General features: G+C 39.7%; 1 protein-coding gene across 1 annotated transcript in view; it reads right to left on the reverse strand.

Annotated features, from left to right (window-relative positions):
* rin2a (Ras and Rab interactor 2a) overlaps nucleotides 1-14,098 on the reverse strand; it is a 53,178-nt gene that overhangs the window by 29,834 nt on the left and 9,246 nt on the right. Inside the window, exons 2-3 of the mRNA XM_087850420.1 lie at nucleotides 6,681-6,783; nucleotides 836-936 (exon numbers count right to left, since the gene is read on the reverse strand). Of these exons, the coding sequence (XP_087706546.1) occupies nucleotides 836-936; nucleotides 6,681-6,740 (161 nt within the window). The 5' untranslated portion in view covers nucleotides 6,741-6,783. The remainder of the gene's footprint in view (nucleotides 1-835; nucleotides 937-6,680; nucleotides 6,784-14,098) is intronic.

Raw genomic sequence — 14,098 nt, forward strand, 5'->3', positions numbered from 1 at the left:
TAAGATGCCCACGCACACTTTTAATGCTCAAAGTGTTCATAGTGTTTAAAAAAAGGCTATGAGTAATTCAGTAAATTTAGTTTGAATTATTCCAACACAGACAGTGTGCCTCGCAGGGCCTATCAGCCTCCTTCTCGGTTCCTCAGTAACTAACCGGTACTTTCTGAACTCTACAGAAACCGTCTCTCAGAGGAATTAATCACTGAAGTCCACACTGGACCTTCCAGCTAAGGTATGAAACTTTACATTAGATCCACAGGTGAGTGCTGCATGTTCACAAGCAAATCAGGTATTTGTTCAGAGACGTTTTTCTCAGAGTTGAGAGACGAGTGAGAAACACGCACTGCAAAGCAGCTCCTGTTTGTCAAGCTGACTCCTGACGTTGCTCAGTGGCATCTTTGTGCCGATATCACCACATTTCACACATCAAGACCTAAAGCATTTGTATTCTATTTTTTATTTGTATTCTATTTGTATTCTATTATTTGTATTCTATTCTATTTTTTCTATTCTATTTTTATCTTATTGTATATTTTATTCTACTGTATATAGTATTTTATTTATTCTATTCTGTACAGTTGTGTACTGTATTTATTCTTATTGTATTCTAATTTTTGCTTCATAACTTTTGCACTGTCCACTTCCTGCTGTGACAAAACAAATTTCCCACGAGTGGGACTAATAAAGGTTATCTGATCTTATCTTAAAGGTTTGCTAGGAGCGCTCTCTGCTGGCAGCCATGGGTAAATACACCAGAAGAAATCTAAAGATATACAAGCACAAGCAGACACACAATTTAGGAACTGTCTTTAATACAGACACAGCATGAGCTCACCCCACAAGTGTTTCTGTCTTCTGATCTCCTCCCACAGGCTCCGTGTTTTTCCCCATCACCTTCTTCAGAGTGCCGATCTCCCAGGCAAATGAGTCGATGAGCTACACAGACACAGAGACAAAGACTCGATGATCAAAGTGCTTCTGCTGCGTTTCCTGTGGTGCAAACTCTTTGTGAGGATCAATCCGACCTTTGGCTCTTGGGAGTGAGGACATCCTGACTTTCAAAGGATGTTTTGGAACTTTATGGTTCAGCTTAGAGTCAGCTTTAGTTTATGTTTATTTTATTAGGATGTGTTTAAGAAGCGAAGGATGGCATTCGTCCATGAAAATCCTCTTCAGGAGAAGTAGAAGTACGTGTTTGTGGTTGCAAGACAGTCTACTCCCATTTAACCACTTCCCATTAACTAACCAAAGTTGCTACAGAGGAAACAATTTGTGTCTGTGTTCATGTTGGAACATCTTCATGTCCATACAGGTTCACAGAGATCTGTATTGTTCACCATTCAAATCTTGTTAACCACAACACAGTATCAATATAACGTTGTTTGAATCGTAGTAACTTGAAAACAAACACATTTTGCAATTGTAATTATTTGATGCTTATGATGTTTGTTTTAAACCAGCAGTTTAGTCCTCAACATTGCCCAACTGTTTAACTAAAAGTAGAAGTATTTTATTTTGCTGGACTCCACTTTGACAACAAGTGAAGTCAGGTTGCTGAAAAGAGATTTAACGCAGAGCCTTCTTGCTGTGAGATGCAAGAGAGAACAAGCAAGAATCCAACTTCCATGTAGTTGAGTTAGAAGTTATGTGGATGCCTGATCACAAACATTTCACAACCAAAAAGGTTGACCAATTTACTAAAAAAAGACCCACACATCAGCTTTTTTAAAATGCCAGTTGCGACAGCACTCATGTGATCACACACATACATATTTGATTTTTCTATCAAGTATTTCCTGTCAGCTGTTTTTCCACTTCTAGACAAATCATACTGAGAAAAAAAATGTACAGACACACAAGAGCAGAGAGCCACGTTCTTTTGACCAACTATCTTGTTTTCATAATAGCTATGAGCTAGCTCACTGATTTAACACACTGCATCCTGAATCGTTAAACATGAACTGTATTAGCTATCAAACCATAAAATACGCATAAAATATGTGAATAAGACTTTAAATTGTGTCTGTGCTGAACTTACTTTTGTTTCTTTGTTGCTCAACTAACTTTATTCTGCAGGTTAACTATGGCCTCAGTAACAGCTAATTATAACTTATTGCACATTTTTGAAGACACTGGCTAAAGCAAGAACAATGCCTTATTAATTTTAGGAAAAAATAAACCATTTTAACAAACTAAAGGCTTTTATTAATATTCTTAATCCATAAAAGATTTCTATATACGATCATAAGCATCTTTTAGGGCTTCATGAGCACTGTATGCCCATCAAATAATGCTTTTTTATAAGGCCTTGACAATAAGTATTAAGAACAGAAAGGAAACGTTCAGATCAGCCAGAAACTACCCTTTACGGGTAAACTAGCAGCAGACACTTAAGGCCAGGAACACATCCAATCACAAGAGCCTATTTGTAAAATTACAACCCCCCCCCCCCTCATTTGTCTTTCCATATAAATTGTTTAGCTAAGTGAACGATTTGACACAAATTCAACCTTCTTTTTTCTTTGTGTCAGTCTGGCCTTGACCCTCGTCAGAGTCTTACTGATGTCATTGGTTTCACTTCCCAGTCCAGCTTCTGTTGGGCAACCTCACATCAGCAGCTTCAGCAGAGTGAGGAAACCTTTGGTTCAGCTGTTTCAGAGGAAATCAAATATCTGACTCCTTCATTTTTTAGGGGAACATTTAAGGTTCACAACCTCAACGTTTAGAAAGACAACACTTTCTGAATGAAGCCACAGATGTCCCCCCCCCCCCCCCAACAGACATACAACATTTTGCTTTGAAATCAAAGTACTGATTTAATATCATTTATTATAGTAATAATAAGATGTAGTAGCTTTAAATCAGTTTGAAAAAATGACCATTTACAAATTATAAATGCTAAACGAAGAAATAAATGTCCTAAACCAGATGAATAAAATAAACAGCTACTGCCAAAAACAACTCCCAGATTAACAGCTACAGCCCACCACAGGGGGCGCCACAAGCAATAAAAGCAGCTTTAACTACTTAGCTTAGAAAAGTGGTTCCCAAACTTTTTTTGCTGGGCCCCCCTTGTTTTAAAAGAAAAACGTTCGCGCCCCCCCCCCATCCTCCAACCACACACACCCGTATTTTGCTCCATTGCGGTTTATTTCACACCTCAAACATTTAGTAAACAATTAAGCAATTACAAGTAATCTGCAATAAATTACAGGTAGTAAGAAAATAAACTACTAACTCTTTTACGCTATGTCCACACCTACACGGGTATTTTTGAAAACGCAGCTGTTTCGTCCACGTAAACGGCGTTTCGAATCACCGAGAACGGAGATTTTTAAAACTCCTTTTTTGTTTATGTGTGGAAGAGGAATACAGAGTTCGTCACTCAAAGTCAAAGGTATGTGCCTTTTTTCACGTCACGCTGTGTGCACGTTATTGTTTACATGAGATGAATTGCTGAATGGCAGATAGAGACAAAATACTGTTAATCTGACTATCTGCAGGTTTTACAGCTTACATATACACACAGTTACTGTCCCTCCATTTAGAAAGGCAGAGGGGTCATGGTGTAATTATTTTACATGTAGCTGTTTTTTTTTTCCTGTGTAATAATATTCAACATTATTATCAATACATTTTTCAAAAAATGCCTCTCTGTGCAAAATGGGTTCAAAAACATAAACAACTGTTGGATGCTGTTTGTCTGTGATTTGAACCGGGGAACAAATTGTGGCAGGATCAGCCTGATGTTATTTGTATCCCACTGTAACTTTACTGTATAAAGAGCTAACATCTCCAAAATGTCAGGAGTCATTACAACAAGTGTGAACTAAAAATCAAGAATGTGGGATACTGTTTGTCCATGATTTAAACAGCCCAGCGCTGCTCCCAAGGAAGGGAAAACCAATCCTGCAGGGAGACCTACCTCTGCACTTGTGCAGGTGAAACCAAAGGGAAGATATGCTTCACCATATTTTCTAGTCTTTGGCTCAGAATGAAGTTGGTTTGGAAACATATTCAGCTATGCTTCATCTCCTGCTTTGCGTTTGTGTGGGCGCCCGTGCTAGCAGTGTCCAAGCGTTGTTTTTTTTTTTCCCCCCCCTTTTCATGCCGCGCCCCCCCCCCTCTTATTTCTTTAAATGTATTTTCCATGGAAGCAGAATTTCTTGCAATAATTCAAACAAAGGTACCAGTACCAGTGTCGTGTTTACATATAACAAAGTTGTCAAGGAACCAGTTTTAAAATGTATCTTTAGGTAGTTTGTTATTAGCACCCTGTCTGCCAGTGTCATTTCTGTAACACAGTCTGACAAACATGCACCAACAAGAGTATTACTAAAGAGCTATTAGCTAGAAAGTTGGTGTGAAGTGTGTCTTTAAAAGAAGAAACTGGATATGTGGAGAACAAAAGCCCTTAAAAAAAATCAGGATAAAAAAATACATAAAGACCTGACACCTGGCGAGATATTCATCGGGCCTTGGTGATCTTTTTTCAGTTTTGAGATCCAAATACTGGCAAACCTGATTTTACAGGATTTACTCTTAAATGTTTTGAGGCGACTGCTGCTGTGCACTGAATAAATAAAACTGAAATGCATCTCACTTTCTATTTTGCTCTTATATAACATCTATTACAGCTATGCAAGTTGACAAAGTGTTTTAGTTTTCAATATCACTATTTTTATTAAACCCCTGTGAAAAAGCATGTGAAAAGTGATACTATTTTGATATTACATTTAGACCCAATCAGACACAGAACCCTTGAACAGAGGCTCGCTGAGCACCAGCTGACACTCAGTGATGTTTCTCAGAAACGTCTGAACAGGACGAGCCACTCGTCTACGCTTCTACACTCTACTGAAAATAAACTTTGCACTCTTTCACCTCTAGTTTCAAACACTGACAAGCTGATATTTTAAGTGTTAACCATCAGTGCCAGTTATCACAACATGCTAACACCTGCAACGGGTTAGCTGTAGTCCTGCCTTAAATACACACTCACACACACGGCCTTGTATTACAACTTTGACTCACATCAAAGCAGTAATGACTTCAAAGCTTGGCACTAACAAAAAACCCTCAACTACAGCAAGTGACACACTCTGCATGCAATTGTGCAGGGCTGCTATTAACAAAGGAGAACCTACCACACACCCACAGACACATGCATGTATGCTGAAGTCACCGTTTCACCCTCACCGCATGGACACCTGTCCTAACAGACTCCATACACTTGCATGCCGTGCAAACGCCGAGACAGTGATTTCCGCTCTACATCAGTATGATTTATTAAAGGTGTAATTAAAAGGCCTGAAAGTCCCGGACAACATAACACTTTTAACAAGTGTTAAAAGCAGCATTGTCTGTGAGAAGCAGTAGAGTGGATTCAGCACCACAGCGACTCTCTTCAGACCTCACAAAGCTTCGAATACAAAGAGTTGCTCCTAGTAACATTTTCAAAGCATGTCCTATTAAATTTAGGATGAAATATTGATTTAATAGTAAAAATAATTTATCTACAAATAATAATACAATGTTGAACACTGTGGAAAACTGTTGGGAGTGGTGAGGAGGACTCACAGAGCACAGTTCTGCAGGAGCGCACCAGAACAAAGTTCGGCCACTTCGTTTTCCTCCAAGTTGGGAAAAACTAAATATGCACTTCATAGATTTCAGTTAATTTATCTTTTTAAAGGTCTAATCGAACCAAAAAGACAAAACTGTGTGTCTCTGAATTAAAACGGACTCACAGCAGTACAATTTTTTGAACTATTCATGCACTCAGGTCAGATGTAGGAGCTCTAAGAGTACTCCTGTTGTTGCGCTGCACAGGCAGAGACACTGCTTTATGTTCCAGCGTCATCACATCTTTTTTATTTGTGTAATGAAATTGTCAATTTACGGTCATAATGACACCATTTAACAACTCTGCTCACCCCACAAGTCTTGTCTCAGGGGTTACTGAGACAAGACTTTTCCCTTTTTTTCCAAATACATCCAATTAAATTTTACTTTACTGTACTTTATCTGACAACTATCACATCTCGTCAGTGCCAGAGTTACTGTGCCACTCTGTTGCTCTAAGTGTAAGACGAAATAAGGAAATTAAGGGTGGATTTTCTCACAAAGTTGATTTCAGTCTTAATGAAATTCCCCTAATAAATAAATGTCTATGAAAAAGAAAAGTAATTGCTTGTTCCCCATCTGCAGGGTGTGGTAGTATCACTTGTAACTGTGAGTGTCAGAAACACACACAAAAAAAACACATTGCTTGATTAAAGAAATGAATCTTTCAAAAGATAATGTGAAATTTTCTTCATTTCTTCATCAGTCAGAATTTCTTTAGTAGGAAATGTAGGAAATTTTGACAATAGCCTGATTTCTCATGTCTGATGAATGTGATGCTGACTGCAACTTCTTCCTCAAAAACTTTGGACATCCAGCACACACTAAGCTTCACAAAAGCTTTAGAGAAAAACAAATGACAGAACTAAGCTCAGGCATCTACGCCTCTGTCCCATCCTCCTTTTCTCCAAGGTTTGGCCTTTAACTGGTTTTTCTGACCCCCAGCCCCGCCTTACACTGAAGCCAGAGGTCAGTGAGGGACAGTCTCTACCTGAAGCGTGCTGAGCGCAGCTCTGTTTGTAAAGATGTTTCTGACCGCTCAGAGTGACACACACCTTGAAGAAACTGCCCTTGCTGTCCCGCTTGGGTGGGAGACTGATGTTACTTGTAGACATGTTGCCTCTGTGGTCGTCTCTGTGCGCCTGTCTGCTGAGCCGTCTGCAGGAGGGGAAAAAACACACACAAACATTAGAGACAAACAAAGGAGATTCACTCGTTCAGAAACGTTTCCCCACCACACTTTCTCTTATTGTCTTCCTCTAAACCATTTGAAATAAATTAAGGCTGCTTGTGTATGGAAGGAAACAACCCCACCTCAGGAAACAGCCCGAAAAATTAAGGATTCACCTTCCTTCACTTGCTAGCACAAATACATACTAGAGCACATGTTCTCTTGGGATATAAAGGTACTATGTACATATGTACTGTGATTTAAATATGAGACAAAGCTGATATCTCTTTCTAGTTTCTGTACTCTTGCTGCAGAAAGTTTTACAGTGTTGTGAAAAATTATTTGTCTCCTTCCTGATTTCTTAGTTTGCTGCATATTTAATCAAACTATTTTTACTTTTTTCAAAAAACTAACTGATGAATGATGATGTCATTTATTGAGGGCTATACAATTGGTATTGCTCTACCTCACTCCTCATTAATCATGGTTTTAAAAGAATTTCTATCTTAAGCAACACGCATATTTTAGGTCTTATACTCTGAAAAACATTTCACTCAAAACAAATTCCAAAGCAGATTTGTGTTTCCTACAATACTGTTTGTGTTTTTAAACAGACTGAACGCACGAGCATACGCAGAGGCACGCTTCTCACAGATGTTGTGGCGGATCCTTTTACAGCAGCTGATACGAGCCAGCTGTGAGTGGCATGCAAACACATTGCAGTCCTTCCCTTTAAAGAAACACATGAGTAAGAGGAAAACACCAGCAACCGCTAGCTGACCCAAAATCCTTTCCTCTTCAGAGTGCTTGAACAGAGGCTGTTATGAAAGCATAAATCTTGAGTCTGCGGCTGGACAAACATTTTACATTTTCACCGTTTGATTCGAGATGTAATATACTGCGCAGACAAAGGCTGACACTTTTTTTTGGTGCTGCACATTTAACACTCAGGGCTCGAGCTTAGGGCTGTGCGATATGACCAAAATCTCATATCCCGATATTAAGACATCTATCGTCCGATAACGATATAAATCACAAAAATGCAACATTTTCCGTAAATTCTGTGAATCTCGGGCAGCTCGACTTGCGTGAAGTGTTTCCAGCTGCGCGTCGTGTAGCTGGAGTCGAGTGTTTTAACCGATGCTTGAAACGATACATTTTTAGACATAAGTTGTAAAGGCCGCTGTTTTCTTTGTAAGTATTTATTACACGGCGTGCTGCGGGGAAAAGCCTGTTCTAACGTTTGAGTCTAAGGTTTATTTTTTAGCACCTGGCGGCTCTTTTTTGCTTCTCATCCGTAAACACTCTCCATCGTTCACGTGATTCAGTTTATTTTGAAAAGTCTCAACAGGATCTTGAGCTTTATTGTGAAAGGTTTATGTGGAGCAAGCGGACACGCGGTGGTTTTACCGTCGTTGTTGCTAACGACAACGCATAAAAACAAATGCATGTCTGTCTGTAGTGTGGTTATATTAAATATAAGAGAAAGAGAGAACTTATTAATATAGCCACTACAGTGACCATCAAAATATTGAAAAAATATTGCCGTAAACAGTTTATTTTGCGACACGACGAAACAAACGATAGCGTAAAATGAAACGATAGACGTTTTTATATCGTCATCCGATATATATCGTTATATCGAACAGCCCTACTCGAGCTAGAGGTCAAACGTCTAACTGTTGATGCCCTCAGACATATATGACATGAGGGAATGCAATGTATAGAAAACTATTATGTGTAATCTATACATGTAATCCTGAGGCAACAAGAACTTCTGTCCATAACAATCCTGCTAACAGAGCTGTGATGACACAGAGCTACTCTAAGTTTAAGGACATGGAACTTTGCCAAGAGAGTGAGGTTGGGCGTCCACTACCCCACTAGTGGTAGGGTTTAAGATATCTGAAGCTCCATCATGGTAAGCATGGACAGAGCCTAAAGCTGGTTTTCCCCACTGAGGTGTTTTTACCCTTTAAGCCTTGAAAAACAATTTGAGTCAAGCAGATACCATCTGTTGGGGTCAAGGTAAGGAGTTCCAACATCTGAAAAGAACAATGATCTGGTCATTTTTAACAAAAAGGAATCACTTTGTGAACATCTGATTTGAGGGACTCTTGGACAGTTTATGAACGTAAAACTATGCAGACCGTCTTAAACAATGACGCATGCACTCTACAGCAGCCCAACAGTGACATGGACAAAGAAGTCACATATAAGCTAATCCATGAGGAGCTTCTCTGTAACACTGATCATTAGAAGTGATAGAACAGCCTGGACCCACCTTCACTAATTCAAGCCATGACATGTAGTGCACCATGTCAGGTTGGTGTTGGCTGACATGTTTCCTCATGTCCATTCTGCTAGGACAACACAGTCTCACCATTTTTAAAAACCAGATCCTTTAGATTCACTGCTAGAAACTGAATGGTACTGGCAGTGAATGGAGCTGACCAAACCACAGGGATAAAATAAACAAGGACAGGATGCACTGATGAGACATCTAGATGTTGAACCAAGGGGAGAAGTCATTTTTTTTGGAAAAAACAACAACATCAGAGCATCAGATTTTCCTTTTATTACTATTAATTTTCTTTTTTCTTTTTTTTTGGCTTGAGAAAATTGGCAAACATGTAAGATTGAGAAACCTTGAGAAAAACAGGTTTCTTTCCTGGAAAGCAAGCACAGCTAAAGATTCACAGAAGGCATGCGACCTCACTGTTTTTTGTTGTTTTGGTTTTTTCCAGCCTGCCTCGTTTCTCCTCTCCTCCTCACATATCTATCGGGGCTCTGTTGGGTCAAGTCCTCATGTGAAAACAAAGCAGCAGGTGGGGTTATAGTAAGATGTGTTTGTGATTGTGTGTGCAAGTGCCGGCAAGCTGCAAGTGTGTGATTCACACACAGTCCAAACACGGTAAACAGGAAGGCTGGTTGTCAGTCCATGAAAAATAAACAGACTGCCAGTTCCCCAGAATAATAAATAGCAGAAGGAATGCATAAATTACACACAGTGAGAAACAAACAGTGAGGCAAGTGTTTAAGGAAATGAGCTGTTTGATCACCTGCTGAAGTCAATGCCTGTGAAGCACTGCATTGGAACTAATGTAAGTTCTGTATCTTTTGAACACACACGGAGTATTTCATTGTAGTTTTTTTCCTTTTGAAAACAGTACTTTATGGTTTATGGAAAATCCATAAATTATGGCCACAAATCATAACCCTGATTTGAGAATGGGCTTTGCAATAGATCAGCAACATTTCAGTGTCAACAGTTCCAAAATCTCCGTCTTAATGAAATGACATTGATTGTTACTATATCTGGTGTTCTTCTTTACCAGTCCGTACATACACTCTGTGACAGTAAGTCACATGCTGCACGGTTCCCAGGAAAATGGGGCTCAACAAAGTCGGCGGGTAAAATACTACAACAGAACGTGTGGAACTGAAAACGTGAATCATACGTGTGTGTCACTGTGTCATGTTTACAGTAAAGCAGCCATCAGCTGCAGAGCTGCAACACATACAAACCATGTGACATACCTGTAGACACCAGATTTTTTTTCCTTTTGTTCAAAGAGACACATTAGAGTTTAGATGTGATGTAAACGTCCACATTAATCTTTAGAAAAAATGAAACACACTCAAGAAGTCAACAAACGTAAGTGCAACAAACACCAGCTCAGCAATACTGGAATCCACAACTATGGCTGAAAGAGGGAAACAAACTGAGATGAGTCATATCCTTTAACAAAAGCCTGGCTTTTTTAATGAAAACTACACCTCTATCACATGTTTTGCGTTCAGGGTCCTGGTATTAGCATAGCTGCTACTACATAATACTTGAACCAGACTTTTTAACACAGCGTGTTAGACCACTATGGTAAGAGTGACAAAATGTGTTCACTGACCACCGGACTGCAGAAGCGTTTAGAAGCCCAGCGTGTACCACTACAGGACCAGGCCTGATTTTAAACAGTGCTGCCTGAGGTCTCAAAAATCTCAGACATTCATTATTTTCCTTTGCATACAGAGACTCCTCCAGATTATCTTAACCTTTGAAGAAATGTTATGGTCATATTTCTGTGTGTCTGAGTTCAAGTGAAAAATGCGTATGCTGTCAAGAGACCTTGAGAAGAGTAAATTACATCCATGTGTTCCCTGACCAATCAGTTCAACACAGAGCCTCACAGTGAATATATTACATCGAGTTAATACTGCTTGTTGTAGCTGATCTACCATCTTTTGCAGTATTTTTAAGCACCAAGTGCACAAACCCTATTAGTGTTGTACCTCAGAGCAGTCTGAGGTCACTGCATGTCTGAGCATGTGTGCTGAGACATAAAGGAACTGAGTGGACTACTGAAGCTTACTGTTCACACTTAAAACCACAAGAAGCTCCCACCCTCCCAGCCTAACGTATAGCTGTACAACACTCATTTTCATAGGTGTCTTTTTACCACATGACTCACCATTATGTGTTCGGTTACTATTTCCCAACAAGTCACAATTCTCTGGTGCTCAGAGACACTCAAAAACAAACACTACTCAGGTTGGCGTCTGTTTCCTTTCTGTTTCCCCTCATTATCATCCTGTTGATAATGGAGGAAAAAAAATCCCACACACAGTCCCAGACCTTGACCCGAGGTGGGCGGTTCAGCTGAGGTAGCGCCATCAAAATATCACCTGGCTTCACATACAAAACTCCTTCAACATTTTTACCAACTTACTGTGTGTGACAGTGGTATCCAGCATCATTACCTACCACTGGGCACTGGGAGGCAATATTTGGAAAAGTCAGGGAAATCACAAATCAGTGGTGCATCACTGGCATGCAGTGTTTTCCACACACAGACTGAACAGCCCACTCAAACTCACGAACAGCTGCAAAGGATATCTGGTGACTCGTTTTAGCATCTTATTTTCAAAGCTTAATAGCTGCCAACAACCTAAGCCTACACCTTCCAGTCTCTTTATCCCTGACAGACATAAGCTTAGCATCTCCACAGCTTCCACTTCCGAATGACTATTAGGCAACTCCAGAAGTATGTTTACTCAGTCACAAAAATATTAAGGTTTTTTCCCAATTTGTTATGAAGAAGACAATTTCACTCAATCCTTGTAATCACTGGCTATTTTATGAAAAGGAAGGAAACTTGTGCACAGAATGGCTCCCAGTACTTTAAGTAGTAGACCAAGTTGGCCAAAAAAGAAAAAAAAACTGTCCACATGCCATTCCTGAGCACTTCTCCTCCATCTGATGGGATTTCCTGCAGGTCATGGGCTACGCTGGCAGCCATGTAGTTACTTCCACTTAGAATGGCTAAGTTTAGCTTTTAAAAGTGTGCGAGTGCACTCCTCTTTACATTAGCAGGGTGTGTCCCCTCACCACAGGGCACAGATTTATTCCATGGAAACCTGTCCCACAGCACAGAGATCACCAACTTGCACAAACACACATTTGGACTGAGAAGAGAGCTCTCTGCAGCCAGACTGTGTAAACACACACACACAAACACACCACAGTCTGCTGTCAAAGTATTTGCACTGCACCACTCACACCCAGTATGCTTAACCAAATTCAACAGCACCTCAATAAAAGTGCTGATGGCGCAACACCTGACTTAAATCACAGCTCAGGCTCAAAGTATCCTCTGCACATAGACCCGGTTAGCTCCAGATGTGAACTTTGTGTGCTTTCAGTTCTGATGGAGAACAAGTCCACGAGTCACTCGCCTGTCTAAATAAGAACAGGATTCGTTTGTGTTGTGGATACAGTGCTGCTGTGTACCCAAAAAAGTAGAACGGTTCAGTTGTCTCCATTGCATGTTATAACTGTAGGATAGTGAGTGTGTGAAATTTCACAGGTAACAGACTTTCTACAGCCCATAAATCTGTCTTTTTATTGTTGAGTACAGCTGATCAAAGTAGCTGCTGCCAAATGGTGACATTCACATCTCACTGAAATTCTCTGAAAGTGTATGTTGCAGATTTCTTCTATGTTGTGTATTAAACACTAACTTTCCTACTAGGGGTGGGGGGAAAAATCGATACTGTGTAGTATTGTGATATTTTGTTTGCTAATAATGTATCGATACAGGGACAGCAGAAATCGATATTTTGTTACAAAAAAGGTTTTTGTGCTCTGACTTCAGAGCATGTTGATCCTTTTTCTGAGCAAGAATCCTGACATTCCTTCACTGTCCAAATGTGTTTAACTTGTTTTTGGCAGCAATAAACATGACAGTTTACTTATTTTAATTTAAGACATGTTTTATTTTAATTAAGTTTAAAACTTTTTTTATTTAATGTAAAATTATATTTTGTTTTAATTTACTTTCAAATTCTTCAGTTGCTGAAGGGGCTGCATAGTTTTCATAAACTGCATAGTTCAGAATAGCTATAATTGTACCAGATGGTTGCATTCAGTTAAGTTGGACTAGACTGTAATACAAACCGTTCAGTTTGTCAACAATAAAACTGACTGAAATGAGAGAAAGACTGAGTGTGAGACTTTGATATTAGAGAAAATGAATATTGGTAAAGTTTACCTTTATGTACAGAATCTGAATATCGCAAAATATTTTAAAAAATTGCAATAATATCGTATCGTGCATTAAGTATTGTGATAATATCGTATCGTGGGATGTATGGTGATTCCCACCTCTACTTCCTACTGGCTGACCCATCAGTGCACACACAGAGCCCCGCTGTGCTGTCTGACGCACAACACGCTGATAAGTGCTTGTTAAGACAATAACTGTTTTCAGCTTTCAGCTTTATTTGTCACATGCAAGTTAGCACAGGGTCATCATTGCAATGAAATGTATTTGACGAGCAGAAGACAGAACTGGAGTACATACTGGAGTCCCCCCAAACTCTGATACTAACACTAATATCTTGACTTTGGCTGTCTACAGTTACAAAGTACTTATTCAACAGGACCTCTCTTAAATGAATAAGCCATTTCTAGGCCAGCGGTCCCCAACCCCCGGGCCTCGGACCGGTATCGGTCTGTGAGTCGTTTGGTACCGGGCCGCGAGAGTTGGTTTTCAGGGATTTTATCGGTTTTCAGCGTTATTTTGTTATCGTTTACTCGGTTTTCCTGGGTCTTTTCACGTGTGTTATGAATAAATCTTCTTTTTTTCGGTACCGGTACTAGTTTTATTTTGTTGTATTTATCCGCGACACCTTAAAGGCCAGTCCATGAAAATATTGTCGGGCATAAACCGGTCCGTGGAGCAAAAAAGGTTGGGGACTGCTGTTCTAGGCAACATTGGGCTCAGCTTTAACATATGTTTCCTA

Source organism: Neolamprologus brichardi, chromosome 13, assembly GCF_056152115.1.
Source record: "Neolamprologus brichardi isolate AB-2024 chromosome 13, ASM5615211v1, whole genome shotgun sequence".
Lineage (NCBI taxonomy): Eukaryota > Metazoa > Chordata > Actinopteri > Cichliformes > Cichlidae > Neolamprologus > Neolamprologus brichardi.